The sequence below is a fragment of the Ovis aries genome, chromosome 16 (assembly GCF_016772045.2).
Source record: "Ovis aries strain OAR_USU_Benz2616 breed Rambouillet chromosome 16, ARS-UI_Ramb_v3.0, whole genome shotgun sequence".
NCBI lineage: Eukaryota > Metazoa > Chordata > Mammalia > Artiodactyla > Bovidae > Ovis > Ovis aries.
Window position 1 is genome coordinate 4,765,421 of NC_056069.1, and position 26,513 is coordinate 4,791,933.

Sequence of the window (26,513 nt, forward strand, 5' to 3'; positions counted from 1 at the left end):
TTGATGGAAAACACAGTGGGGGGCGGGGGCTGGCAAGGCATGAATAACTGTATCTTTGGGTGCTCCCTTCCTCTCCAAACCTCGAGCCCCACCGCGCGCCCCGCTAAGGCCCCCCCCCCCTCCGTCCCGGCACCCAGCCCGCCACCCCAGCCCCCGGGCCCCTTTAACGGTGCGGCGGAAGGGGCGGCCGGGGGCGGGGGCGGTGCCCAATGCGCTGAGCCGAGCGTCACTTCCCGGCGGCGGGAGGCAGCGGCGAGTGTCGGAGGCGGGGGGCGGCCGGCGGGGGCGGGGCGGCCGGAGGCGGCGTTGGCAGCGGGCTGGGACCCACGCGGCGCCGCGGCCCACCTGGCCTGCAGCGCTCCCATCCCTGGCGGCGGCGGCGACGGCACGATGCCCTTTGACTTCAGGAGGTGAGTGTGGCAACACCGGCGCGGGGCGTGCTCAGGCACGCTGCGGACCCCTCCCGCCTGAAACGCAAAAGCAGTCCCCCACCCTGTGCATGCCTCCGCCGGCCCTCGGGGACTCCAAGCGGGCCCCCTGCCGCACACAAAGCCAGCCGCAGGCTCGGAGGGCCTCCTCGTGCAGCGGGAAGAGAGGCCACCCACCTCTCAGGCCGCTCCGCCCCTTCCCTCTCGGGGTCCCCCTCCCCAGGCTGCCCTGACACCTCGCAAAGTCGCATCCCCTTCCCCCCATACTGGGAAACAGATTTCCTTCCTCCCCTAGATGGGCGCGAACGAGAAGCCATCCCCTTCCTCCCCTCTTCAGAGCCTCTCCTGAACCCCACCCAAGTGACAGGTGCGTCCAGGGCACCTTGGATGAGCCCCCAGGGGTCCACAGGGGTCTGCAGCCCCCTCCCACCACGCAGCTGCTGGAGGGTTTCAGGTTTCCGTAGGCTCAGCCTCTCCCCGCTGGCTCCAGCTGGAGGCCCATGCCTCCGCTGGTCCTGCTCCTGTGCTCTGGGTCTGGGGGCTCCTTGGGGGAGGGGAGGAGACCAGACCAGGGATCTGTGGGCAGGGCTTTGCAGAGAGGGCCCAGCCGGGTCTGGCCTCGGCTTTCTGCAGTCACCACAGTGAGCCCTTTGTGGGGTCCGGCGGCCACCTGGTCCACGTTGTGCTGGGCTAGGCCTTCTGGAAGCCTGACTGACAAGGGTCTCCACCAGACTTTCCCTTGAGGTATGGAGCCCCAGGGGCTGTCCAGGCCTGAGGCAACATTGCTGGACGTGTATACCAGGGAAAACTAGCAGGGCTTTAGTGGGTTAGAATTTAGTGTGAGCTGAATTAGAATCCTGTCTCTGTCCCCTCCACTGAACAGGTTGGTATATTCTAGAAGTTGGGGCGAAGGCTCTGGGTACAGACCTCCCCTCAGCTGCTCAGCTGGATGACTTGGGCAAGTGTCTGAGCCCTCTCAGTATCTCTGTCACCACCTGCAGATTGGGGCTAAAAATAAAGTCCCACCTGGTAGGGCTGAGAGCCTGAAAGACTTAATTCAGAGCCTGGTGGGGTGTGGAGTTCAGAAGTGAGATGTTAGTGGACAAGTCGCCTCTCCATGAGGCCATTTCCTCACCCGCAGACTAGGGCTTCTGGTCCCTCCCTGCAGCTGTGAACGAAGCCAGGGTAAAGTGCCAGCCTTCCTGGCAGAAAAGCCTGGCAGTGCCCCCCAGGCGTGTGGGTGTATTGGGGTGTCAGCCTGAAGAGCTCAGTGGCCTGGGAACTCGCACTGGTGGGCGTGGAGCTCGGCCTGCCATGGGCGCTGGGCCGTCTCACAGCCTGCCCCTTCCACACAGCCCTGGGGCTGCCACCAGGGTAGTTCTCACACAAGGAAAGGCTCCTCTGATGGAATTCAGGGGCAGACCTCATACCAACAGCTAACATTCAGGCCACGAGAGAGCTGTAGTTGGCCAAGTCCGGTTCCATAAAGCCTCCCCTTACCCAGGCTGGTAATTCCTGCCCTCTTCTATCTTCTGTCTTCTATGTGGTTCAGTAGGTTCTGGTGATTTTGACCTTATTGAAGAAGTCAGTGCTTTGGGGCATACAATTCATTCACTCTGCACCTAACCTCACATTTTAAGGGAAGGAAGTTGAAGGCTGAGGGTCTTGCCCTAGATTGAAGGGTGGACCAGGGTCTCAGGTTGCACAGAATTCCTGACTTGATGCTCCTTGAGTTGGAGATCGGGCATGTCCAGGTGTCATGGGAGCCCCAGCTTAATGAGGTGTTTTAATCGATTTCCTTGAAAGCTTGTGCTACTCCAGAACAGTGGGAATGTATTCAACACTTCCATTCACACCTTGGAGGATGAGCCTAGTAACGTACATTTCTAAGACGTGTTCCTTCCAGGGCTCAGGTTCAAAGGAAGGGTCCGCCGTCCCATGCACTTCAGGGTTCACTGATCAAACATTTACTGAGTGTCTGCTCTGTGCTTAGCCCTCCGCCCGATGCCCCACTGCAGAGCTGGGTGACATGTGACTTGTTTGCCCAGGGCCAGGCAGTGGTGAGCTGATGGAGCTGGGATTCAAACCGGGGACTATTGGCTCCAAAGCCCTGGAGCTTGATCTGTTAGCCGTGGGTGAAAAGGGAAGACTTGGAAGGTCCCCAGCCCTGTCAGATCTCTTAAAAATCATGGGGGAGAGAGAAGGACATGGCGACCCACTCACAGTATTCTTGCCTGGGAAATCACATGGTTGGGGAGCCTGGTCATCTACAGTCCGTGTGGTTGCAAAAAAATCACTAAACAGTAACTACAAAGGATTCGCTCCACCAGGAATGTGGGCTGCCCCGGCAACCCCAGAGACGACCTGCAATGGTACACGTGTCCGTTTGTAGTCCCTTCTACGTGTGTGCGTAGGTGACGTTTGAAAAGTTGTCTTGACACTTGCCACTTGATTCATCTCTTGTTCTGCAGTTTGTATAAACCTATTGAGAGTATAAAATCCAGCCACTGAATTGTGGTCACAACTGTATGAAAGTTTAAGAAGGTATATCAGTTTTGTTATAGGTATATAGTGGTACAATTTATGCTCAACTTATGTTCAGTGAAATGTACACTCTGTAATTAAATAACCCTTAATACAAAAAAAAAAAAAGACCACGGGAGGTGGAGAGGGATATATTCTGATTGAATCCTCCCTCTCCCAGTTAGAGGCCAGGGAGAAAACCAGGCTTCCTGGTCATTTTGCTTTCCTTACTACAGAATAAAATCAAGGAGGAGAAAGGAATCTCTTGCCCTTTCTTATTAGCACTCCTTGCTTTCTTAGTGCCTGTGGGACCTTACCTCTTGTGTGCTTTCCTGTCTGTGAAATGGGGATGAAAACAGTACCCATTGTTGAGGAGATTAATTGAGCCACTGTGTGTAAAGCATTTAGATGCAGGGTAAGCACCCAGGAAACTTTGGTCACTCTTTCCGTTATTGGTATTATTTCATTGAAGCACCTGTTGCCTAACACTATATAATTCACTTAATTATTTTGTGCTTATTTTCTTTCTGCCTCCCATGAAAACATGAGCTGCCTCAGGCAAAGACTTCTATCTGTTTCCTTCATTGTTGTAACTCTAGTGCCTAGAAAAAATTGCCAGGGCTACCCTCGCCCTGAGGACGGGTCTCTCAGAGTCTGTCAGTTCAGTTCAGTCGCTCAGTCGTGTCTGACTCTGCGACCCCATGAATCGCAGCACGCCAGGCCTCCCTGTCCATCACCAACTCCCGGAGTTCACCCAAACTCCTGTCCATCGAGTCGGCGATGCCATCCAGCCATCTCATCCTCTGTCGTCCCCTTCTCCTCCTGCCCCGAGTCCCTCCCAGCATCATAGTCCTTTCCAATGAGTCAACTCTTCTCATGAGGTGGCCAAAGTATTGGAGTTTCAGCCTCAGCATCAGTCCTTCCAATGAACACCCAGGACTGATCTCCTTTAGAATGGACTGGTTGGATGTCCTTGCAGTTCAAGGGACTTTCAAAAGTCTTCTCCAACACCACAGTTCAAAAGCATCGGTTCTTCAGCGCTCAGCCTTCTTCACAGTCCAACTCTCACATCCATACATGACCACAGGAAAACCATAGCCTTGACTAGACGGACCTTTGTTGGCAAAGTAATGTGTCTGCTTTTGAACATGCTATCTAGGTTGGTCATAACTTTCCTTCCAAGGAGTAAGCATCTTTTAATTTCATGGTTGCAATATCACCATCTGCAGTGATTTTGGAGCCCCCCAAAATAAAGTCTGACACTGTTTCCACTGTTTCCCCATCTATTTCCCATGAAGTGATGGGACCAGATGCCATGATCTTCGTTTTCTGAATGTTGAGCTTTAAGCCAACTTTTTCACTCTCCTCTTTCATTTTCATCAAGAGACTTTTAGCTCCTCTTCACTTTCTGGCATAAGGGTGGTATCATCTGCATATCTGAGGTTATTGATATATTTGCCGGCAATCTTGATTCCAGCTTGTGTTTCTTCCAGCCCAGCGTTTCTCAAGATGTACTCTGCATATAAGTTAAAGAAGCAGGGTGACAATATACAGCCTTGACGTACTCCTTTTCCTATTTGGAACCAGTGTGTTGTTCCATGTCTAGTGCTAACTGTTGCTTCCTGGCCTGCATACAGGTTTCTCAAGAGGCAGGTCAGGTGGTCTGGGATTCCCATCTCTTTCAGGATTTTTCACAGTTTATTGTGATCCACACAGTCGAAGACTTTGGCATAGTCAATAAAGCAGAAATAGGTGTTTTTCTGGAACTCTCTTGCTTTTCCCATGAGCCAGCGGATGTTAGGGAAGCCAATTATAATGTGATAATGCCATTTCTTCCTTTATTGGGCACCTTTTCAGCTCTGGGTGGTTCATTCCCCCCTTTCTTCCTTGAACGTGTGCTTTTCTCTAAGTTGCACTCGGGGTGGGGGAGCAGGCAGAGCACAGAGGAGGCCCCCGGGCTTTCAAAGGTGACTTGTTTTTGCCTGGCTCCCAAGCCTTTGTTTCGTTAGTCGCTGGACCTTGAAGTGGTGGAACTGGCCTTGTGACCCAGTTCCGTGGGTGTTGGCCCTGCCGGGACCCAGTTCCGGCTGGCAGGGGCCAGAACACCTGCTGTCTCTGCCTTGGCCCGCGGTGGTGGTGGGGGGCAGGGTGCAGTTCCCATTGCCCAGGCCCAGAGGAGCCTGAGCAGGACTTTCAGGCACGCAGCGGGGAGCTGGCCACCTCTGCTGAAACCCAAAGACCTGGGGCATGACGCTCCCCTGTCGCTGACCATCGGGCCCTGGAAGAGTTGACTTAACCTTCTCTGAGCCTCAGTTTCTTCATTTTCAGGAGATGGCACCCTTCGCTGCCTTCCCCGGCAGGGTCGATGCAGGGGCAAATGAGCTGTCTCTGCAGGGTGTGGTCAGCTACAGAGTTTGTGGGGCCCAGTGCAAAATGAAGATGCAGAACCCCTTGTTGGAAAAGTTAAGCTTGTCAGGACAGTGACAGCAGAACATTAAGCCAGGTCTGAACGCAGCCCTCCGAGCCTGGGGCCGTGCGACCACGCGGCTCTCAAGCCTGCGATGCCAGCTCTGCCTCTCACTGCCTGCATTGCCTCTCACTCTTGCCTTCCGAGTGGTCAGGCATCTCCAAGAGACCGTAGATCTCCTCAGAGCCCCAGGGGAACTTTCTGAAGTTGACATGATTTTTTTCACATCCTGGTTTCAGCCATCAAGTGGGGCCTGTAGCTCTGATCAAGGACAATTTCCTTAGCTCCCCGTGTGGCCTCACCCGATGGGGTCCCTGCAGCCCCCCTCACTCCCTGCACCGGTGTCAGCCTCCCAGCCACCATGGCGGGCTCTGAGCATACAGTCAGCACTTGGCAGATAGCAGCTTACCCGAGTGCCTGCATTTCTGCCCTGCTTCAGCCCAGAAAGAACTTGGGTAAGCTGGTGGAAACACATACTTTACAACAAGTTTAAAAAAATTTAAATAGACTTAAAAATGAGGGCAAAAGGGAAATAAAGATCAGACCAGAGGAAAATTTTAGGTGAAAATCAAGCCAGTATTTTGCGTTTATGGAGCACTTACTAGTGCCTGACTCTTGTAAGAATCCTACCTGTGCTCATTTAATCCCTCAGTAACCCTGCAAGGCAGACACTGTTGTTATCCCACTTTAAAGACGAGCCAGTTGAGGTGCAGCAGAGGTAAGGGACATGATGGATCAGCAGAAAGTCCTGGGGGTTGGAATGCTGCTCTCTGCCCCAGTGCCCTGCTTGTATCCTGTAGGCTCATCTCTAAAGTTTTCCCCTCCCACTCGCCAAGTTCAGAGAGAACAGAATGCCCCTCTGATTGGACTCATTGGTTTTCTCATCTCTAACCTTTTCCCAGAAGTGCTCACTAAGAAGCTTAAAGCCACCAACCCTTGTTTTTTTAACTAACCTCATGTGGTCTGACACCTGATTCTAAAGTCTTTAAAGCCACCCCCCCCAACCCCTTACTGTGGTCTCACGGTAGTTTAGAGCAGTGGTCCCCACCCTTTTCAGCACTGGAGACTGGTTTCACGGAAGACAGTTTTTCCACGGACAGGCAGGGAGATGGGGAAGAATGGTTTCAAGATGATTCAAGCGCATTACGTTTAGGGTTCTCTCTCCTATGGGAATCTAATACTGCTGCTGATCTGACGGGAGCTGGAGCTCAGGAGGCAAGGCGAGTGATGGGGAGCTGCTGTAAATACAGATGAAGCTTGCCTCCTGCCGTGTGGGCCCGGTTCCTAACAGGCCACGGACCAGTATCGGTCTGTGCCCCAGGGGCTGGGGATCCTTGACTTAGAGCCTCTCACTCTGGAGGGCCCAGGTTTTCCTGCTCCAGCCCCTGGGGCTCTAGAGTGTAGGGCATGCGTTGACGTGCTCATCCAACATGGAAGGAGATGGAAAATCTCTCTTCCCAAGGCGGTTTGGATTCCTGACCTCGATACTGTAGTATCTTTAGACAGCTGTGGATTCATTAAGTTCTGTTTCCCATCTGGTAATCTGTTCATTTTTTAAATTTTGGAACTGCTCCTGGGCGGTAGTGGAGAGGCAGGCAGGGTGTGAGAAGGGCGTTTGGGGTGAGACTTATCCACTCCCCTTGTATCAGTAACCTTCAGCTCTGGCGGAATATTAAGAGTCACTGGAGGAGCTTTAAAAATCCCCAAACTCAGGTGGCTCTCCAGACCCGGTACTCAGGACCTGAGGGTGGGAGGCTGAGGCATCAGTGTTTTATAAAGGCCCCCATGTGATCCCAGTGCACAGCTCAGACTGAGCAGATTCCTCTGCATCAGGAGAACCATCTTTAGTAGGCTGAGAGCACAGGGAAGGCCAGATGCTGGAGTGGGTCCCTGCAGGGGAAGCTGGGGAGCGGAGTCTGGTCCCACTGGTCAGCCCTGCAAGCCCATTCCCTCCTCTGGGTGGGTTCTTCACTAGTAAAGCTGTCAATAAGGCAGGTCAGTGGTGGTGGTCGGGGGAAGGGTTACCTTACTTTTCAAACTGTGGTGCCGCATTAACAGCTTCAGCATCCCCTCGGAGCTTGCTGGAAAGGCAGCGTCACAGGGCCCACCCTGAGTCTGCATCTGTGGTTTACCAGGGTTCCCAGGCGCTTTGGATGTACAGTGAGGTTGACTCGCTCAGCATCTCCTGGTCTGTGCTGCTCCATAATGGGCTCCCTCCTGGGAGATCCACAGCATGTGCATAGGTTACCAAAGACTCTGAGAAGTCCTGCGCAAAAGGAACCCGAGTCACTTGGCTCAGTCCAGCTTTTGCCAAATGTACCCTGTAAGCCACCATGTGGCTCATAGGGCGGCCACTACCATTTCTCAAAATATTGTTTGGGAAACACAGCTCTAATTGATCCTTGAAGGAAGTGGTAATTAGCCTAATTGTCTGTTGTCAGCTCTAACATTCAGGTCTGTTAACTTAATTACATTGGTCTATGCAGGAAAAATAGGGCTTCCCTGGTGGCTCAGTGGTAAAGAAGATTCCACCTGCCAACACAGGAGACCCAGGTTCTGTCCCTGGGTTGGGAGGATCCCCTGGAGAAGGAAATGGCAGCCCCCTCCAGTATTCTTGCTTGGGAAATCCCATGGACAGAGGAGCCTGGCAGGCTGCAGTCCATGGGGTCTAAAAAGAGTCAGACAACGACTTAGCGATTAAACAACAGCAGCATGGGGGAAAAGTACCAGACAGGGAGAAAAGCCTGCCAAGGCTTCTATGTGTTCATTTTTAAGAGAGGCAGGGGATACTCAGGGTTCCCTGTACTACCAAGAGCTAGGGGAATGTAGAAGGTGCTTTACAAATCTCTCTACTCTCTGACTGGGCATTATTCCTATTTTACATCCAGGGAAGTTGACCCCCAGAGATGCTGGGTCACACAGATGGTACTTCAAAGGGACCCCAGGGGACCAGCTCAGCTCAGACACCTGAAAGCATAATCCTTTCCTTGAACACTGCCTCTCGGAACCTTCCGGGCAGCACAGCTGGACAGGAAGCAAGATCCGTTTGAAATGGACTGAATGTTCTGTTTATCCAAAAGGTGGAAACCCTATTTGAGATGAGTGGCCTGGCTGTTACCAAACTTTAGTCGCGGGTCCCTGAACATCGGGTGCTGGCAATACTTTTCTCTTGAATTTTGGTGTGAGGCTTGCATCCCTCAGGAGGAAAGGGGGCAGTCCGCGTCTTATTGGTAATGCCCGACAGTTCCGGACAGTTCCTCAGCTGCCGGTGTGTGTGCTCTGTTATTGAACTGGAAAGTCACACTGGTCACACGAGATAGATACGATGATAGTCACTTATTTGTCTATGCTTTATCTTTTTAATTAGCATGCAGTAAAAAGTGGCCTTTTTTGGGTGTACTCTTCTATGGACTTCATGCCATGTGACCGCCCCGCAGTCTGGATATAGAACCGTTTCATGCCCTCAAGAAACTCTATCACTTTATTAATTGAAAATTTTAAAACTGTGGTCAGAACGCTTTAAAATGAGAGCTACCCTCTTAACAGCTTTTTAAGTGCACCGCGCAGTATTGCTAATGCTGGGCGCAGTGTGGTAGAGCAGATCCTGGAACTTATTATTTGTCTTGCATGACTGAAACTTTATACCTGTTGAATGGCAAATTCCCATTTCCTTCTCCTCCGGCCCCTGGCAACCACTGTTCTACTCTCTGCTGCTGTGGATTTAACTGTTTTAGATGCTTCCTATAAGCGGACATAGTAATTTGGTCTTCCGTGACTATGACTAACCGCTTCCCTGGTGGCTCAGACAGTAAAGAGTCTGCCTGCAATGTGGGAGACCTGGGTTCGACCCTTGGGTTGGGAAGATCCTCTGGAGGAGGGCATGGCAACCCACTCCAGTATTCTTGCCTGGAGAATCCCATGGTAGAACAGCCTGGCGGGCTACAGTCCATGGGGTTGCAAAGAACTGGACACGACTGAGCAGCTAACACGCTTTCTGTGACTGGCTTAGTTTACCTGATGCAGTGTTCGCCATGTTCATCCGTGTTTTCCTTTTTAAAGGCTGAGTAACGTCCCTTTGTGGTGTACGCCACATTCTCCTTATCCACTCATCCGGCCATGGACACGTGGGTCATCTCCACGTTTCGGCTGTTGCGAATAATGCTGAGGTGAATATGGGGGTGTATATACCTCTTTAAGATCCTGATTTCAGTTATTTTGGATAAATACCCTGATTACTGGTTTGGTATTTCTATTTTTAGTTTTTTGAGGACCCTTCTTACTGTTTTCCGTAGTGGCTTCTCTGAGTGACATTTCCGCCAACAGTATACAAGAATTCCAGTTCCTCCACAATGTCCCCAGCACTTGTTGTCTTTTATTTATTTGGGCGATGGCCATCCTGACAGTGTGAGGTGGTATCTCACTGCGGTTTTGATTTGCATTTCCCTAATTGTTAGTGAAATTAAAAAGCAGAGATATTACTTTGCCAACAAAGGTCCGTCTAGTCAAAGCTATGGTTTTTCCAGTAGTCATGATGAGAGTTGGACTGTGAAGAAAGCTGCGCGCTGAGGAATTGATGCGTTTGAACTATGGTGTTGGAGAAGATTCTTGGGAGTCCCAAGTTGCAAGGAGATCCAACCAGTCCATCCTAAAGGAGACCAGTCCTGGATATTCATTGGAAGGACTGATGCTGAAGCTGAAATTCCAATACCTTGGCCACCTCATGCGAAGAGTTAACTCATTGGAAAAGACCCTGATGCTGGGAGGGATTGGGGGTAGGAGGAGAAGGGGACGACAGAGGATGAGATAGCTGGATGGCATCACTGACTCGATGGACGCGAGTCTGAGTGAACTCCAGGAGTTGGTGATGGACAGGGAGGCCTGGCGTGCTGCAATTCATGGGGTCGCAAAGAGTCGGACACGACTGAGCGACTGAACTGAGCTGAATTGTTAGTGATGCTGAGGATCCTTCCGTATACCTGTTGGCCGTTTGTGTGTCTTACGTGGGGAAGTGTCTGTTCAGGCCCTCTGCCCAGTCTTAATCAGGTTATCTGGTTGTGGGTGGTGTTGTTGTTGTGTATTTTGTATGTGTGTAATTTGCTGTGGAGTTGAAGTAATTTCTTACGTATTTTGGATATTAACCACTTTTCAGATACATAGTTCACAAATATTTTCTCCCAGTGAAAAAGGTGCCCTTTCACTCTGCTGATTGTTTCCTAATTTAGTTTGGAAATGGGAAGCCAGTATTTAGAGCTGGGAAGTGACTGGCCCAGGTACACAGCTGAGGAAGTGCGGGACTAGGCCTTGAACTTGGATCCTGAGTCGAGCCAGGGCGCTTTGGCACGTGCTCCCTGCCTCGCTGGTGCCCAGACGTTGTTGATTTTTGTGGCTCCCCACCAGGTTGCACCATCCTTTTCCCTCGTGCTTTCACGCCAGGAGCCACTGCGACATAGCAGAGTTTAGCTAAAATACCCCTTCACTACTTTGGAAGGAGCCTGGCGATACTTGCCCTGTTTGGATGTTTTGCTGGGTCCAAGGGCACCTTTGTGACATGGAGCAGGTGTCTTCAGGGGCAAGGGCTAGGTTGTGGGCCCCCTTTAGGAGTGGCTTTCTTCCCTATGAATCCCTTGAGGGCTGCCTCCCTCGGGAACAGACCCTTACGCTCAGCCCATTTGGCAGATCGCCCTGGATACGAAGCCATTGCCCGTGTTCCCTGGGCTCCGGGCCCTGAACAAGACGCCTGAGTCTGTGAGCCTCCCTTTTCCTCATCTGCGTGTTGGGGTGCTCACACTTTCCCGGCAGGACTTCTGTGAGGATGGGCTGAACCGTGTGGATTGCGGGTGCTCACACTTTCCCCGCAGGACTTCTGTGAGGATGGGCTGAACCGTGTGGATTGCGGGTGCTCACACTTTCCCCGCAGGACTTCTGTGAGGATGGGCTGAACCGTGTGGATGGCGGGACAAGTATGCTTAGAAAGCAGGGTGTGTTTCTCTCATCCTGGCCTTGGCTGGCTGCCCTGTGCTGTGCCCCATGCTCAGCCCTGGTGGGTCTGCGCAGAGGGCACCTGACGGGCGGACATGGTAAGGCCAGGACTCCTGGGGTGTGCAGGGCAGAGATGTGCCCTGGTGAGGACACCTGGGGTGATTCAGCCCGGAGCTGGGCTCCCTTCTCTTAAGTGGCACCCACGTGGTGACCCCGGACACCAAGGCAGTAACCTCTAGTGGGAGACAAAGTGGTCACAGGGTCACACACAGATGCCCCCAGGATCCCAGAAGTACCTTGGGGTGGGGGGGGGCAGCTGGGTGCAGGGGCTGGAGCCCATCAGAGGGTGATGCTCCGTTGGAAAGGGGCAGCTCCCTGTGGCTTGTTGCCCTCCAGGTCACCCTGTTTTTCAGGAAATGATGAAAATCTCATAAATTGTGTGAAAACGATTAGTAACTGCTTTCAGTTTTATTTTTGTTGAATGTTAGGCTGGGCCAAACCAAAGCCTTCTGAGGGCTGATGGCGGCCTGCGGCTGGCGGCAGGTGGGCTTTGTGCACCGGGGGCCAGCACAGGCTTGCCCCGTGGACAGGACTGGGTGGAGCCCCTGGACTCAGGAGGGGGTCTGGTGGGTCTGGGCTTGGAGCTGGAAGCAGAGGAGTGAGGGACCCCCAGATTTGGGCAGAGGCCTCTCAGGGCGTGCTTCCTGGCCTGGGGCTTTCGTCCCCTGGATGGTGCTGGGGGCGCACGGCCAGCTCTGCCACCAGACCTGACTTTGCTCCTCAGCAGTCCCGGGCTGGCCTAACCTCAGTCGGAGTGGCACTCCCTTCTCCAAATCCCTGAATACCTTCAGCCCCCAGGGTGTCTCTCTCAGGGGCCTCCCAGCGCTGCGCTGTGCCCATAGTGCCCACGGTGGTCCCTGCTTACCCAGTGCCTGTGCGGTGCCCACAGTGCCCACGGTGGTCCCTGCCTATCCAGTGCCTGTGCCATGCCCACGGTGGTCCCTGCCTATCCAGTGCCTGTGCGGTGCCCACGGTGCCCACGGTGGTCCCTGCCTATCCAGTGCCTGTGCCGTGCCCACGGTGCCCACGGTGGTCCCTGCCTATCCAGTGCCTGTGCCATGCCCACGGTGCCCACGGTGGTCCCTGCTTACCCAGTGCCTGTGCGGTGCCCACGGTGCCCACGGTGGTCCCTGCCTATCCAGTGCCTGTGCCATGCCCACAGTGCCCACGGTGGTCCCTGCCTATCCAGTGCCTGTGCCATGCCCACGGTGCCCACGGTGGTCCCTGCCTATCCAGTGCCTGTGCCATGCCCACGGTGCCCACGGTGGTCCCTGCCTATCCAGTGCCTGTGCGGTGCCCACAGTGCCCACGGTGGTCCCTGCCTATCCAGTGCCTGTGCTGTGCCCACGGTGCCCACGGTGGTCCCTGCCTATCCAGTGCCTGTGCGGTGCCCACAGTGCCCACGGTGGTCCCTGCCTATCCAGTGCCAGGCTGGAGGCCTTTCTTGGTTCAGGTCAGCCTCAGGGTGATCAGGCCGCTTGCCTGATGAGCATGCTGGGCACAGAGGGGATGGGGCGTGGCCAAAGTCGCACAGACCACGGGCAGGTGGAGCGCTCGTCTGTGATGCCAGAGCTGCTTTTCTTACCCAGCTTGCATGCCCCGGAGGGGAGTGTTATCCCCTTGGTGCAGGGGGGCTGCTCCATGGGCGCTCCCGATGCCAGAGGCTGTCTCCAGTGGTGTTTACAGTTTGCTGCTGGGGAAGTTGAGGGAGGGGGCTCCGGGTTGCCTGAGAGGAGGCTGGGCCTCAGAGGCCGTTGCCAGTATTCAAATGTGTACACCTGGGCCGGGGGACCAGCTGAAACCCTGCTGGGGGGAGGGGTGCAGCCCTCCCGTGGGGACAGGTGGGGCCGCCCAGCCCTCCCTCTCTCTGGCAGCCTCTGGAGCCCCAGTTAACAGACCAGCCCTCGGCTGGGGTGGTGGAGACATTGTCTGTTGAACATATTTCTTGAGGGCCTGCTGTGTGCCAGGCACTGTGCTCAAAGCTGGGCATACAGCGCTGAGCCAGCCAGACAGCTCCTGCCCCCCAGCCTCATGAGACATATGTTTTGTCGGGCTTCTCTGGGGGCCCAGACAGTAAAGAAGCTGTCTGCAATGCAGGAGACCTGGTTCCGATCCCTGGGTTGGGAAGGTCCCCTGGAGAACGGAGTGGCGCTTTTCTCTCTCTTTTTAAATTAAAGGCACTTTTAAATTTTAGAATAGAGTCACAGAAGGGTTGTATAGGTGGTACAGAGCCCCTCCAGTGTTCCCCATGGTTCACACATCTGTCCCAACCGGGAAACTGACACGGGTATGTTACTATTAACTAAACTCCAGACTTGATTTAGATTTTGCCTCTTTTCCACTAATGTCCTTTTTGGGGGAGGGGACAGGCTTTTTATTTCAAAAAGATAATCAATTTTCAGTATCCAAACAGTTACACTGTTGGTTTTCCTTTCTCCCAACTGGCTCCCCAAGAGACCACACCAAAGGAGAAGGCACACATCTAGCAGACCTTACTGGAGCCTCACTGGAAAGGGGAGACTGGGTCGGAAAGAAACGTTTTAAAAGACCGTACATTGCCAGCCCACAGACCATAACTTTCACAGCCAGGTGGGGTAACCAGTGCACCCCAACCTGAAAGAAGCAAAGTTTCAACACAAGATAAAATTTAAAAACAGCTGTTCCACTAGCATCCGTTTATTGCTCCAGGACGTAATGCATTCGGGGATCGAGTCCCCCCCAGCGCCGCCTGGGGACAGTTCCTCGGTCTTTCCCATTCTTCGTGACCTTGGCAGTCTTGAAGAGCCCTGTCCGGGTGTCTTGCAGAATGCCCCCCACCCTGGGTTTGTCTGACGTTTTCTCAGGGTTAGGCTGGGTGGAGGGAGGAGCGCCCTTCTCAGCGCATCCTGTCGGGGTTACCTGACACCCGCCTGGCGTCACGTTGGCAGTGACCTTCAGCCGGATCCGGCGGCGTTTGCCAGGCTGCCCCCGTGACACTCGTTATTGATCAGCCGTCCTCCCCCCTTCACTCTCAAGTGGCCCTCCCGCAGGGAAGCAGAGCACCAGGTGCTGGGACCCTTGCGGAGTTTCACGTGCTCTCTCAGCAGAGCCTCTTCCCGCTCCGCTGGTGCAGGACGTGCCGAAGCAGACACCTGTGTCTCTTCTGAGTGGGTCGGAGGCGTCGCACCATGTCCGCTTCAGTTCTTTCCGTTACACCCCACGCCCTTTAAAAGAAGAGCCGGTAGCGAGGCCTGGAGGAGCCGTAAGAGGAACTTTGAAAGGACTAGGCATGATTCGTCCAGCTCAGGGAGGCGCTTGGAAGACTCGTCGCTCGTCCCTGTCTTTCAGGCCCCTCCGTGGACAGGGTGGTGGGCCTGGCCCCAGCTAACCCCTGTGGCTCCAGGGGGTTGGATGAGGCACACCTCCCCACTCATCTCTGCGGGCTGAGGTCTCACCCACCCTCCTGGGCAGCCTTGAGCACCTCGTCCTCCAAGCGACCCCCTGTTCTTTGGGGGGTGACGCGCCGCACTCGGCACAGCCCTCCCTGACCGCGCCATCCTGTGTCCGTCTGCCTCAGGGCCAGCCGCCCCCCTTCTCCCTTCCCGCCTGCTTGCGGGGCTCCAGGCCATGGCAGTGCCACCCATGCCGTCTCCTGCAGGACCCTGCCCGGGGGCTGACATAGGGCGTGGCAGTCCCTGGGGCGTGTGTTTAACAGAGGCTGCATGGCATTGTGACTCTGACAGCGCTGGATTCAGGTCTCAGCTTTACGGCTTCCCCGATGTGTGACTTTGGGCAAGAAGCCCTCTGGGTCTCCATTACCTCACTGAGACATAGTAAGCCCGCTACTCGGTATTGCCTGGCTCCCCATCCTGACATGAGGACTAACTAAGCTCATCTCCGTGAAAGCCTGGGGACTGTGCCTGGCATCTGTTACTTATTAAAGGTAACTTGATAACGTCTTTGAAAATGGACAAAGGATATCTCCTACCACAAACAGATACAAATAAATAATTGCAAGTGTATTCCTTTCTATCCAGCTGGTGCCTGCTACAGTGGCTGGGGCTGTTTAAAAGGCGATGTTAGCAAGTGCTAGAGAGACAAGCAGGTGACGCCAGATAGCTCTGCTTCAGGATGTTCTGTTTGGTGTTCTCAGTACCCTCAAAGGAGTTGAGCAGGGAGTGGCCTTCTCACTGAGAAGTCTGATGCCATTTAACCACCAGGTTCTTGCTGCTGCCGCTAAGTCACATCAGTCGTGTCCGACTCTGTGCGACCCCATAGACGGTGGCCCACCAGGCTTCTGTCCCTGGGATTCTCCAGGCAAGAATAATGGAGGGGGTTGCCATTTCCTTCTCCAGTGCATGAGAGTGGAAAGTGAAAGTGAAGTCGCTCAGTCGTGTCCGACTCTTCGAGACACCATGGACTGCAGCCCACCAGGCTCCTCCGTCTATGGGATTTCCTGGGCAGGAGTGCTGGAGTGGGGTGCCATTGCCTTCTCCTGCATGGCCTGAAATCACCATGGGTCACACCGGTGGCTTAGGTGCCACACTTTGGGAAATGCTGGCTTAGGGGACAGAAAGCCCGCAATTTGTGCACAGGCAAATCCAAAACTTGGTGCAGAGAGAGGTGGGTGAAATCACCCTTTCACCTCATAACACTTACCCCTTTATAGTTTTCACTGTGACTCAAGCTATTAACTAATGGTGCCACTTAACCAATGGGGAGACTGAGGCCTGGAGCAGAGCATGGCCCCTGGCTCTTGCAGGACTCACGGCCCCCTTCTGTCCCTGGTTGCTGACTTTGGTCAGGGAAGGCTTCTTGCCATAGGTGTGGTCATGCTGGGCAGGGGTCATGTGTCTTCGTGATGCTCTCCTGCCTCCCTGCCCTGCCTACCACTGCCTGCCTGGGACGCGTGACTGTGTGTGCACAGGAATGCCTCTCTCCCAGGCCTGCTTCAAGGAGTCGGGAGATCAGGAGGTGACCCTGGGCATGCCTGGGAACTTGTCACACACTCACTGGCGCAGGGAGTGACACGGGATTTGTGTGGGGACTGCAGCAGTAGGTGCTGCCCTTGGGGACTGCCCGCCTGCCTGCTCTTGAGGGGAGGGCTCCCTGTGTGCCCCGCCATGTCTTACTGAGGTTGTTTTACACTCTTGACTTGGGGATGCTCCCCGAGTGGCTTGTTCTCGGGGTAGAGGAGTTCGGCTTCCTCTCCTGCTCCTAACTCCCCTCTCCTGTGTCCCACCCACTCCCTTGTTATGCCAGCGCCAAGCCCACCCATTGAAAACAGGCAGTGTGCCCTGGATCTCCCAGCAGCGTGGCCAACAGTATTGTTACTCTTTCTCTCTGAGGAGATCCAGGCCCAGGGAAGCAGGGTTCGTTCATTCATCCATTGATGCACTCACCCAAAGGTTAATTGAGGAGGACTCCAGGGGCAATCAGACTGACATTGTCTTTACCAGCATGGCATTTCCAGGCTAGTGGGAAAGGTAAGCAGAGTGACGGTGAGCAAATAATGGCACAGATTATGGTGAGTACTGAGTGCTGTGGCGGGGACTGAGAAGGAGGGAAAAGGAGGCAGGGTGAGAACGAGCTTGTGGAGGAGGAGCTCCCTGGATTAGCTGGGCCACCCAGTGCCCTTCCTCCGAAAAGATCTCTCTCCGATTTGTATTGACCCCTGTCCCTTCCTGGGCTGTATCTTTGATCACACCTGGACATGTCCATCAGCTCACTTAGCCCAACTGCAGCGATCTGTGTGTGCCATTTGTCACCTGACATCTGTCTGTCTTGGTGGAGCCTAAGCTCCGGAGGGCAGGGACCAAACTTCTCTGTCATCCCTGGATCCTGGTACTGAGCCTGGTGTCTGCATACAGCGGGTGGTCTGAGTGGTTGTTAAATGAAAGAAGGGAAGGAGGTCTAGTTAACCCGGAATCAGATCCTTAATCTGTGGGAGGTGGGGCCCTGCTCTGCGAACTTCACATCTCCTACAGCTCAGAACCCAAAACAGATGAGACTCCCCAAGACCTGGCAGAGGGGTCCGGGTCCTCTGGAATTGGGGACGTTGTTGCCATATCTCTGTGTTTGGAAAAATGTTTTCAGTTTTCTTATAAGAGTCTGAGCGCATCGGAAAGGATTTATTTCCCTAGCAGTGATAATGGGAAATGTTCTACCCATATTGTTCTGCATAATGGGTAATGGTAACGGGAAATGAAGATGTCCTGAGGAACTGGGAAACCCCTCATTACTCAGGGCCGCCTATACTGGGAATGGGTGGCCAGCTGCCTGTCCTCCCCTCATCCCCGCTAGCTCCACTCGCTTGAAATGACCCATGAGTCCCTGGAAGCTGAGGTGGGGAAGCTGGGAAGGGGCAGACACCTGACATTCCACACTCACCCCAGCCACGGGTCTCAGCCTAGTTGTTTCCCATTTTGAGAAAACAGAGGCTCAGAGAGGTTGAGGGCCTGGCCCAGAGTCACACAGTTAGCAAAGTAGCAGCCAGTCCCCAATGTCAAGACTTTCCAACCCCCAGGAAACGAGACTTTCTGTTAGATCACCTGATTGTGGGCATCCTAAATGCCCCTTTTTCAGTTTCAGTCCAGTAATTCTGTCCTCTCTAGATCTGGCTGGTTCTCCTACTCACCAGGGTGCTGTCCTGCCCCCACTCCCAAGTCCAGCCCATATGGGTCTGGAGGTCTGCATCTTTCAAAGTTTCCTCAGTGATTCTCAAGGTAAGCTGGGGAACCTGAGGAAGGGTCCCTGTTATTATTCAAGTGTACTTCTGAGACTCAGTACCACAGGTCTTAACTAACTTAATAACAATCATCACAGAAGCATCACATGGGGCTTCAGAGCTTAGAAAGCCTTTAGAAGATTCGTGGGGTCTAGGGATGATCGTTTTTCTCTGCAGGTGTAGAAACAGAGGTTCAGAGGGGCTACGGGAATGCAGCTTTTCTGCACTTGGATCCTGTACCCTTTCTACTTTTTATAGGAGGCGTTTGCATCCTGGTGAGTGTTAGGTTCTCAGCTCCTGCACGATGGCACGTGGGTTTTGACCTCCCATTTGTCCCCAGTGCAGAGAACCAGTCCTGACCCGTCTCCTGCAGGCAGATGTTTCTGGAAGGAGGGCAGAGAGAAGCCACAGGTGCTGGACGGTTGGAAGGGATGGTGATGGAAGGAGACATTTACTGAGCACTTCCTGGGTGTCCAGCACAGTGCTATGTACTGTGACTCTATCACTGTATTCAATTCTCACAGCAAACCAAAAGTGGGGCTTTTACTTCCCCGTTTTACAGAGAAGACTGATGGGTGTTTAGGTTCCAGAAGGCTGATTAGACTCTAAACACCGGAGCCCGGGAGGGCCGGGAGATGGGTGGAGCCAACCCCTTCCTTTTGGAGCTGAGGGCCCCGCCCCTAAACCCTGCGAGCCAGGTGGCCAGGCTGGTTCCCCTCTCAGGCCTGCCCACTTTCCCCAACTTGGCTTCGGGTGGCTGAGCTTCGAAACTAGGGCATTCTCAAAGCCAGGTGGTTTGTCAGAGCTGAGTTAACCCTGAGTCAAAGGAGGAATGAGAGGGCTCACTCACCTCCTCCCTGCCCCACCCCACCCGCCCCTTCCTGGGTCAGGCCCCTCACTGTGGGGCCGCACAGACGTCACCCGGCTTGGACCTCCGCCTGCCTCACACGCCCTGGAGCATGGAGAGTCAGCTGCCCAGGACTCAGCTTGTTCTTGAACCACTGTTGGGAGGTGCCAGACAGACGTGGGGCAGCTGGGCTTTGAAGACTGGTGCACCTGGGGCCCGACGCTGATGCTTCTGCCCCTCGCTGTGTGTCCTTGGGCGGCTCACTTCACCTCTCTGAGTCTGCTCTCTGGGGATGTGCACCCTGACCTCACAGGATTACCAGTCTGAGCTGAGAGCGCCTCCCAGCTACTGGCTTATTGTGGGGTCTAATGCACTGACAGGACCCTCTTCTTCCTGTCCCCGTTTATGAAACTTCTGTCTCACTTGATCTAAAGCAGAGATCGTAAGCTGGCAGCATTGGGCATCGAATGCTGCCCAGTCACAGATGTGATTGTTTGGTTCTCCCATCTAAAACAAGCTTTTAAGTTAGATGCCAGCATTTCAGATAAGGAGATTTCACATAAACATCTGGGTTTCCAGTGCCTCCAGAAGAATGGCGCTCCAGGCTTCACTGGCCAAAAGGAAACTGCCAAAGGATCAGAACCGGGTATGTTGTCATCGTTTGAGAGGTGGCGGTATTGTGTTTTCTCGTGCCTGCACTTTGAGCCCAGTGCTTTAAGGTTCTCGTAGGGCCGCTCTCCAGGGAAGGCGCAGACTCAGAAGTGACGTATAATCGTCCACGACTCTGTTGCAGTCTGGCGTCTGCCACGTGTCGTGGGTGAGCCCGCAGGGCCTGGCTCCTGTTGGCCAGTGTCTCTAACCCAGACCGCCTCCTCACAGGGCCTTTCTGTAGGCCTCCTGCCCACCGTGGACTCGGGGAACCCCGTCAGGGAGGTCTCCCTTTGGAAGGCGCCAGTGGAGACCAGGGCTGGGGGCTTGGTCTCCGAGTCTCCCAGCTGGCTGTCAGTGGCTTGCTCTGCCTAGGTCCCCAGGGCCTAGGACAGTGACAGGCACACTGAAAAAGGTGTATTGAATTGCGGTCTCTCTGGCAGTGAGCCACAGCCCCATTCCTTGCAGAGCTGGTTTGCTAACACCTTACCCACGTCATCAGCAGGGTTGGTGATGGTACCTTTGTCCTGGGGGGCAGTGGAACTACAGTGAGGTAACTCGGTAAACTGCTCAGCACGGCAGCACCCACTGTGTTAAGTGCCCAGCACACGTGGCTGTGACGATTATTTAGTTGGCACAGATATTTCTGTGCTTGGACCTTGATACAGGCCACCACTTGGCACTCTGCCCCTGCAGGTAGTGGTGTTACAACTTTGGCATCTGCCTAAGCATGCTGGTGGTAACAGCCTGGAGGAGAGGGGGCACACGGGCTTGAGCAGGGGTGCAGGTCCCCAGGGAGGACCAGCTGTTTGTCGGCCGGTGTCACTTCCTGGCATGGAGATGTGAGGCGTGGACGTGGTGTGCGCCCTCCCACAGGCTGAACCGGTTCGCCGGGTGCTCTTGTTGCCTGAAGGTATTGCACGGAAGACGCAATGAGTGGGAATGTGCCCTGGGCCTGGCAGGCCCCATGATGTGTGAGCGGCTCCTGGGTCTGCTCCTGCCCCAGCTGGAAGCAGCTACAGCCCAGCTGCAGCCCCCCCAACAGTGTGTGCTGGTCTTTAGAGACCCTTCCTGGCCCTCAGGGCTCCAGAAGCAGAAGGGCTGGTCAGGCAGCCCAGAGCGCCTTCCGCAGGGGGAAATTGTGCTCAGTACCTCTTGGCATGCCCTGATCGTCCATGTGGCTCTGTGGGGCAGGGGCCACCCCTTTCACAGATGGGAAAGTTGAGGCCCAGGGAGTCACAGTCTGCACAGTCAGCTGGGGCAGTTGCTGGTTCAAGTGCAGATTCCCACCGAGAGAGTGTGGTGTGGGGAAGCAGGGCCCTGGCCTCTGTAGTTTTAGGAAACCTCTGGCACATAGTAACAATCAGGAGAGGAGGGGAAACCCAAGCAAACGCTCAGGGCTTGAGCTCTGGCCCTGCTGTTTGCTCAGTCAGGCGAATCATTGACTTCTGCAGGCTTCCTCAGTGTCCCCCGCTGTGTGAGGTGGGGAGGGCAAGGGGTACTTTCCGCACAGGGTGGTTGTGAGAGTCCCATAAGCAGTCTGTCTAAGCCTGTTTGGCAGTTAGTCATGTAACATTCTTAGGATTCAGGGAGTATTGATTTGTTGCTATTATTCCAAATGTGATTTCTTACAAAAGCGATTTAAGAAAGAAAAAAGATAACCTGTGCATTACTTACAGCCGTGTCTTCTCAAGTAGGAATCTCAGGACGCTGGGGTCAGGGTGGCTCTGCCCCACTTTATTTATTTCTGTATTTGGTGCCGAAACCCAGGAATGTCTGCCGCACCGTAGGGATGCAGCTGCAGAGGGGCAGGTTGGATTTGGACCTCCCGTAGGGGCAGGGTGGGCGTGGCTGGCGGCTGCCCTGGGTGACCGCAGCAGTGGGCTGGGATGGTCCCCGCCACCACACCCCCACCCCCGGCCCGGGGTGGTGTTTCTCAGAATCCCAGGAAGCACCTCCGGGCAGAGATGGTGATACTGATTTCCAGGAGGGCCCTGGGCGTGGGAGAGGAAACGCAGCCACACCTGCTCTGGATCCAGGGGACATGACCTCCTGTGTGCCCCCTCACTCCTCCACTGGTGGCTTGATGGGGCCGTAAGTTCTCCCGAAGCATGTCTGCTGAGGTGGTCTTCGTCCAGCCAGCACCCTGCCTGCGTGTTTGGTCGTTTGTTCGTGTAACAGTTACCTGTTGAGCACCTGCTGTGTGCCATGTGCTGTGGCTGGCTCTAGGGTGTGGAGCTGAACACCACAGACATGGTACCCCTCTCACGGAGCTTCCATTCCCACAAGGAAGATGGACAATTAAACCATCAAGAGTTATCTGAGCAAAAATGTCCAGGGGTCTTTGGGGACCTTCTCATCTAACTTGGTGCGGGGCTCTGGGTGGCCTCCCCTTCATGTCACCTCGAGGCCTTGTGGAGAGCAGAGCTGGACCCCGGGTGAGGGGTCCAGGCCCGTCCAGAGGCAGGGCCAGGAGTGAACTCTCAGCCTGCAGTGAACTGACCGGAGACTGCATCGTGGGCGCGATGAGGAGCGTGCCCTTGACCCTCAGCACAGCCGGGCAGGTTTGAGTGGGCAGCTGGCATCTATTTGTGCTGTGGGCAGCCTGCAAGTCTCTGCTGCGGACTCGGGCCTGGATGCAGCCGGCGGGGGCCAGGCCAGCAGCCGCTGGCTCTTGAGGTGTCCAGCCTTCCTGCCAAGAGGCCTCTTTGATTCACATTTTCCACAAGGACTGGATGTTTTGGAAATGTTGGCCTGCAGCTAATCAAATGCCACTTATTAAATTGCAAGTCATATCCTTTTCAATTTACAGAAAGGACACTGGATTGATGACTTAGTTCATGGCCTGCGGGCAGGAGGGAACTGGATAGCACTTGAGACCAGAGAACAAATAGGTGCCTGATCCGTGACCCCCCAGTTCCCCAGGGGGTGGCAGTGTCTTCTCTGCGAGAAAGTGGGCTGAGAGTGAGGCTGGGGAAGCCGCCAGGCTGGGGAAGGTGTGGCAAGGCTGGAATGCCAGGTCCAGGTGGGTGAACTTGAGCGTCACTCGCAAGGAGCCGAGAATCCCCTTAGAAAGGTGAGGTCAGTTCATATAGGCTGGAGAGGAGTCAGTGCCACACAGGCAACAGCACGTGACTAGGAGAGAAGACGAAAGGCAGGATGTGCACAGGCAGGGAGTGGGTGGGTGGGGGCTTCCTGCAGGAGGGACCCTCGAGAGAAGAGTCAGGTCAGGATCAGGCGGCGGGGTGGGGGGGTGGCGACACTCTGGCCAAGGGGCTCCGTGGCCTGGTGAGACTGGAGGCAGGGGCAGCAGTGTGGGAAAGGGCAAGGGACGCAGCGGGGCGGGGAGGTGGGCCCGAGTGTGGACCACCTGGAGGAACCTGGCGGAGGGGATTGCGTCTGTAGCATCAGGCATTGGGGAGCCGTGGCGGGCTCTTGAGCAGGGATGGTTCTTAGGAAGGAGAAGGGGATCAAGTGAATGTAAAAGCTACCTGGGGCATGGGCAGACGGGAGCTGAGAGCCACTGGCTTGTGTTAGTATGTTTCCCAAAACAGTGCGGACTGTTCTTCCTGATGGAGGAATTCTCCTTCACACCCTCAAGGAGACTGAAAACAGACTGTGGAGGCTTACCTGAGACCGAAGCTCTGCATATAAAAGTGCCTCACATGGCAGACCTGTGGGCCACCATGGGAACTAGGGCCAAGGGTTGGAGCCCCTGAAAACCCCCAAGCAGGAAATTCACAGATGGAGAATCAGAAAGCGTTTGGGACACAGCACTGGGGCCCCAAGGCCACTCGTGGGCCTGAGGAACACACTGATGTACGTTGAATTTCACTAGAAAAATACACTAAGGAGAGTATCTGCAATGCGTTAAGCGTCTTAGATTAGGAGTAACGGGAACTCGTAAATTCAGTTTCCTCATCTGTAAAATGGTCCTAAGGATAATGCCTGCTTCCAAGGGCTGTTCTGAGGATTAAATGGACTGATGCAGATGAGACGCTTGGCATTGAACTTGGCTGGGGTAGGTTCTTCAGCTGATGGCATGGAGAGCCCAGTCCATCCCCTCTTACCATCCTGATCTGCTAAAAAGCATACGCATCTCTAGTCCAGCAGTTTCAGGGAGATACTAAGAAATTTGTTTCACTTTCTTGCAGGGATGCTAGGCGTGAGAGACTTCCCCCCTTGAGTCTAGAACTGGACTAGGGTCTGGACTGTTCCTTGTGTGCGGCAGTGAGTAGTCACAGCCCTGACTCCACCCCCTCCCAGCTGTGGGATCCCGGGCAGGTCCTTCATCCCCGTGGGCCTCAGTTTCCTCATCTGTAACAATAGGCTAGTAACCCTCACTACCGCCCAGCGCCAGGCGCTGTGTGAGGCAGGGTGAAATGGTGCATGAATTGTCAGCAAACACTCCACCATGGCCAGCTGGTGCCCAACCGCCTCCTCCGGGGGTCCCCTCAGCCCCCAGGACCCCAGGCAGCCCTCAGGTATGACTGAGTTCCCACCTCCTGTTCCTTCCTTCTTCCTTTATAGCTCCTAGCGTGGTGGTAATAAAGTCCGGGGCTCTCCATCTGCTCTTTGCTTTACTTCCCATTTCATTTTTCATACCCTGGGCTGTTCAGTCACTCGTCCATTCGCTCTCTCGTTATGTACACATTATGCTGGTGGTTGTGCTGGGCGCTGGGGGTGGGGAGCAGTGGTGAACGGGAGGGATATAGCTCCTCCTGTCATGGAGTCTCCATTTTCAGCGACTAAATCAAGCATCCAATAAAATTTGTACTTATCAGCTGCTATGAGAAAGGAAGAACACGGGGGCTCTTCTAGAGGTCAGGGGAAACCTCACAGCAGTGATGCTTGAGTAGCTTTCTGAAAGATGCTTCGGGATCACTGCGGGGAGGCCCAGGTGGAGGGGTCAGCATGGGCGCGGGCCCTGCAGGGAGGGAACATTGTCCGGGTGCAGGTGTCTGCGGGGCAGAGCCCGGAAGACCCCAGATGGGAGGGCTCAGCCGGGCCAGGCCGCTAGGGCCTCGCAGGGCACAGCTGGGAGGGTGACCTTTATCCTAGAGAAGTCTTTGCCCCTTGAAGCTTTCTAAGCAGGTCTTCGTGAATAGCTCACGTCAGAGCCTCCTTCAGCGTCCAGGTGAGGGTGGTGACTTTCATCACACACTAGAGGAGCCACTCACGACTTGCACTTGGCAAGACCAGAGTCCTTGTGTTGATACAGAAAAAAGTCAGAGGCCAGGACCGTGTGTCCCGGAAGTTTGGGGTGGGGCCCAGGAGCCTTTGCCGAATCACCGCCTGTCACAGTGGTGACGCTGGTGGTCAAGGTGGCTCAGAGGAACCCAGGGAAAACCTATTGTGTGCCCAGCAGGTCCAAGTTCATGCTCTCAGCTGACCTTCCAAGCGCCCTGTGGTCCAGGGTGGGTGTGCCCTATTGTCCAAAGAAAGCAAAGAGGGTTGGGCGCTGGTGAGGGATCTGCCCAGGATCCCGAGGCTCCTACGTGCCAGGTTTGGGGCAAGGTCTGTACTTCCTGCCTGTAAGTAACACCTGGGAGAGCACGTCCCTGTTTCCGAAGCACTTTGGGTGGCAGCACCCGGTCAGGAGGTCCTGGCGCCAGGAGAACCTCCCTGAGGTTGTGACTTCTGAAGCTCACATCGGCGCCTGCTCCTGCCATGTAGCCCAGGCCCCATTCATCGCTTCCCAGGCTCCCCCAGGCCTGGGGACAGCGGGTGACCTTATCAGGGACGGCTCTGCTCCCATGCATATCCAGCCCCCCTCTGTGTCTCCCCCCGCCCCTCAATTTATCTTTCAGGCCTCGGGTTGAGGCAGGGCCGTTCCCTGTAAATACCAGTGCCCTTACTTGTGCATTTTTCCTCTATGATTTTTCCTGTTTTGATGAAACACTGCTCTTGGCTGTGCAGGTTCCCAAGAGGGAACTGGGGCCCTGACCCGGCCAGCCAGTCATTCAGGAACTTTGCTCCCAGGCCCAGCCCCACACCCAGCCTGCATTCCGCTGGGGCCAGACCTTAACCTCCCTGCACTGTGTGAATGGGCCGTCCCTCCCCCACTCCCAGTCCCCGGATTCCCATGGCCACCTCCTTATCGCCTTTCCCAGCTGACTGAAAAAAGAGCATTCCAGCCCCCAATTAGCCTCGCCCTCTCTGCCTTTCTTCCCGACTGGGGGGCGGGGGGGGCGAGTGTACTAGGGTTCAGTCTGAGCCCCCTGCATCCATCAGGGCCTGAGTCACATACAGGCCACCTGTAGGGAAAGAGTCTGGGGGTGCCTTAGCCCGTTCATTCACTCGTGTGTTCAGCAAATGTACTAATTGCCTACTGTGTGCCAGGCGTTGTTCTAGGCCCTGGGCGCAGAGCGCGTGGAGATGGACAAGTATCGCCCGCCCGCCTGGTGAGGCCCAGCGGCGCTCCTTGGCTCCACTTTGCAGGTGGGGATGGAGGTGTGGAGCACTTGGGCAGGTTTCCAGGGGCTCCTGGCCACCTGTCTGCCACCTCTGAGGGGAGTCATGTTAAAAGCCCCTTGAGTAGGGCCCCTGGAGCCTGATACAGCCCTGAAACCTCTTCTGACTGAGCGTGGGCGAGACTCCAGCCCTCACCCCGTGCCTTGGTCAGGTGTCCTTGGGCAGGACAGCCTGCCCAGCTGGACACGGTGGCCTTGCCAAGACCACAGCACAGCCAGTAGGTGGTGGTTCCTGGATGTGGGAGCCAGTCCTTTGGGGTTCTTTACTGTTTGTTGGCTCGGTTATGTCTGCCCCTGTTCCCGCGGTGTTTCTTGCCTTTCAGCAGTGCTGTGCCTCAGGCCTTGTCTTCATCCCCCAGCTCTGCCAGAAGTGCTGTTCACA

The 26,513-nt window shown here is 54.9% G+C and overlaps 1 protein-coding gene across 2 annotated transcripts in view; it reads left to right on the plus strand.

Annotated features, from left to right (window-relative positions):
* The first annotated feature begins 24 nt into the window (after positions 1-24).
* The window catches only part of ERGIC1 (endoplasmic reticulum-golgi intermediate compartment 1), a 115,554-nt gene continuing 89,065 nt past the window's right edge, over positions 25-26,513 (plus strand). The window contains exon 1 of one of the 2 annotated variants that reach the window (XM_015101240.3): positions 25-410. In XM_015101240.3, the coding sequence (XP_014956726.2) occupies positions 40-410 (371 nt within the window). In that variant the 5' untranslated portion in view covers positions 25-39. Of the gene's footprint in view, positions 411-19,176; positions 24,143-26,513 lie in introns of those variants that run through there. The other variant, XM_042233677.2, reaches the window with a different exon arrangement.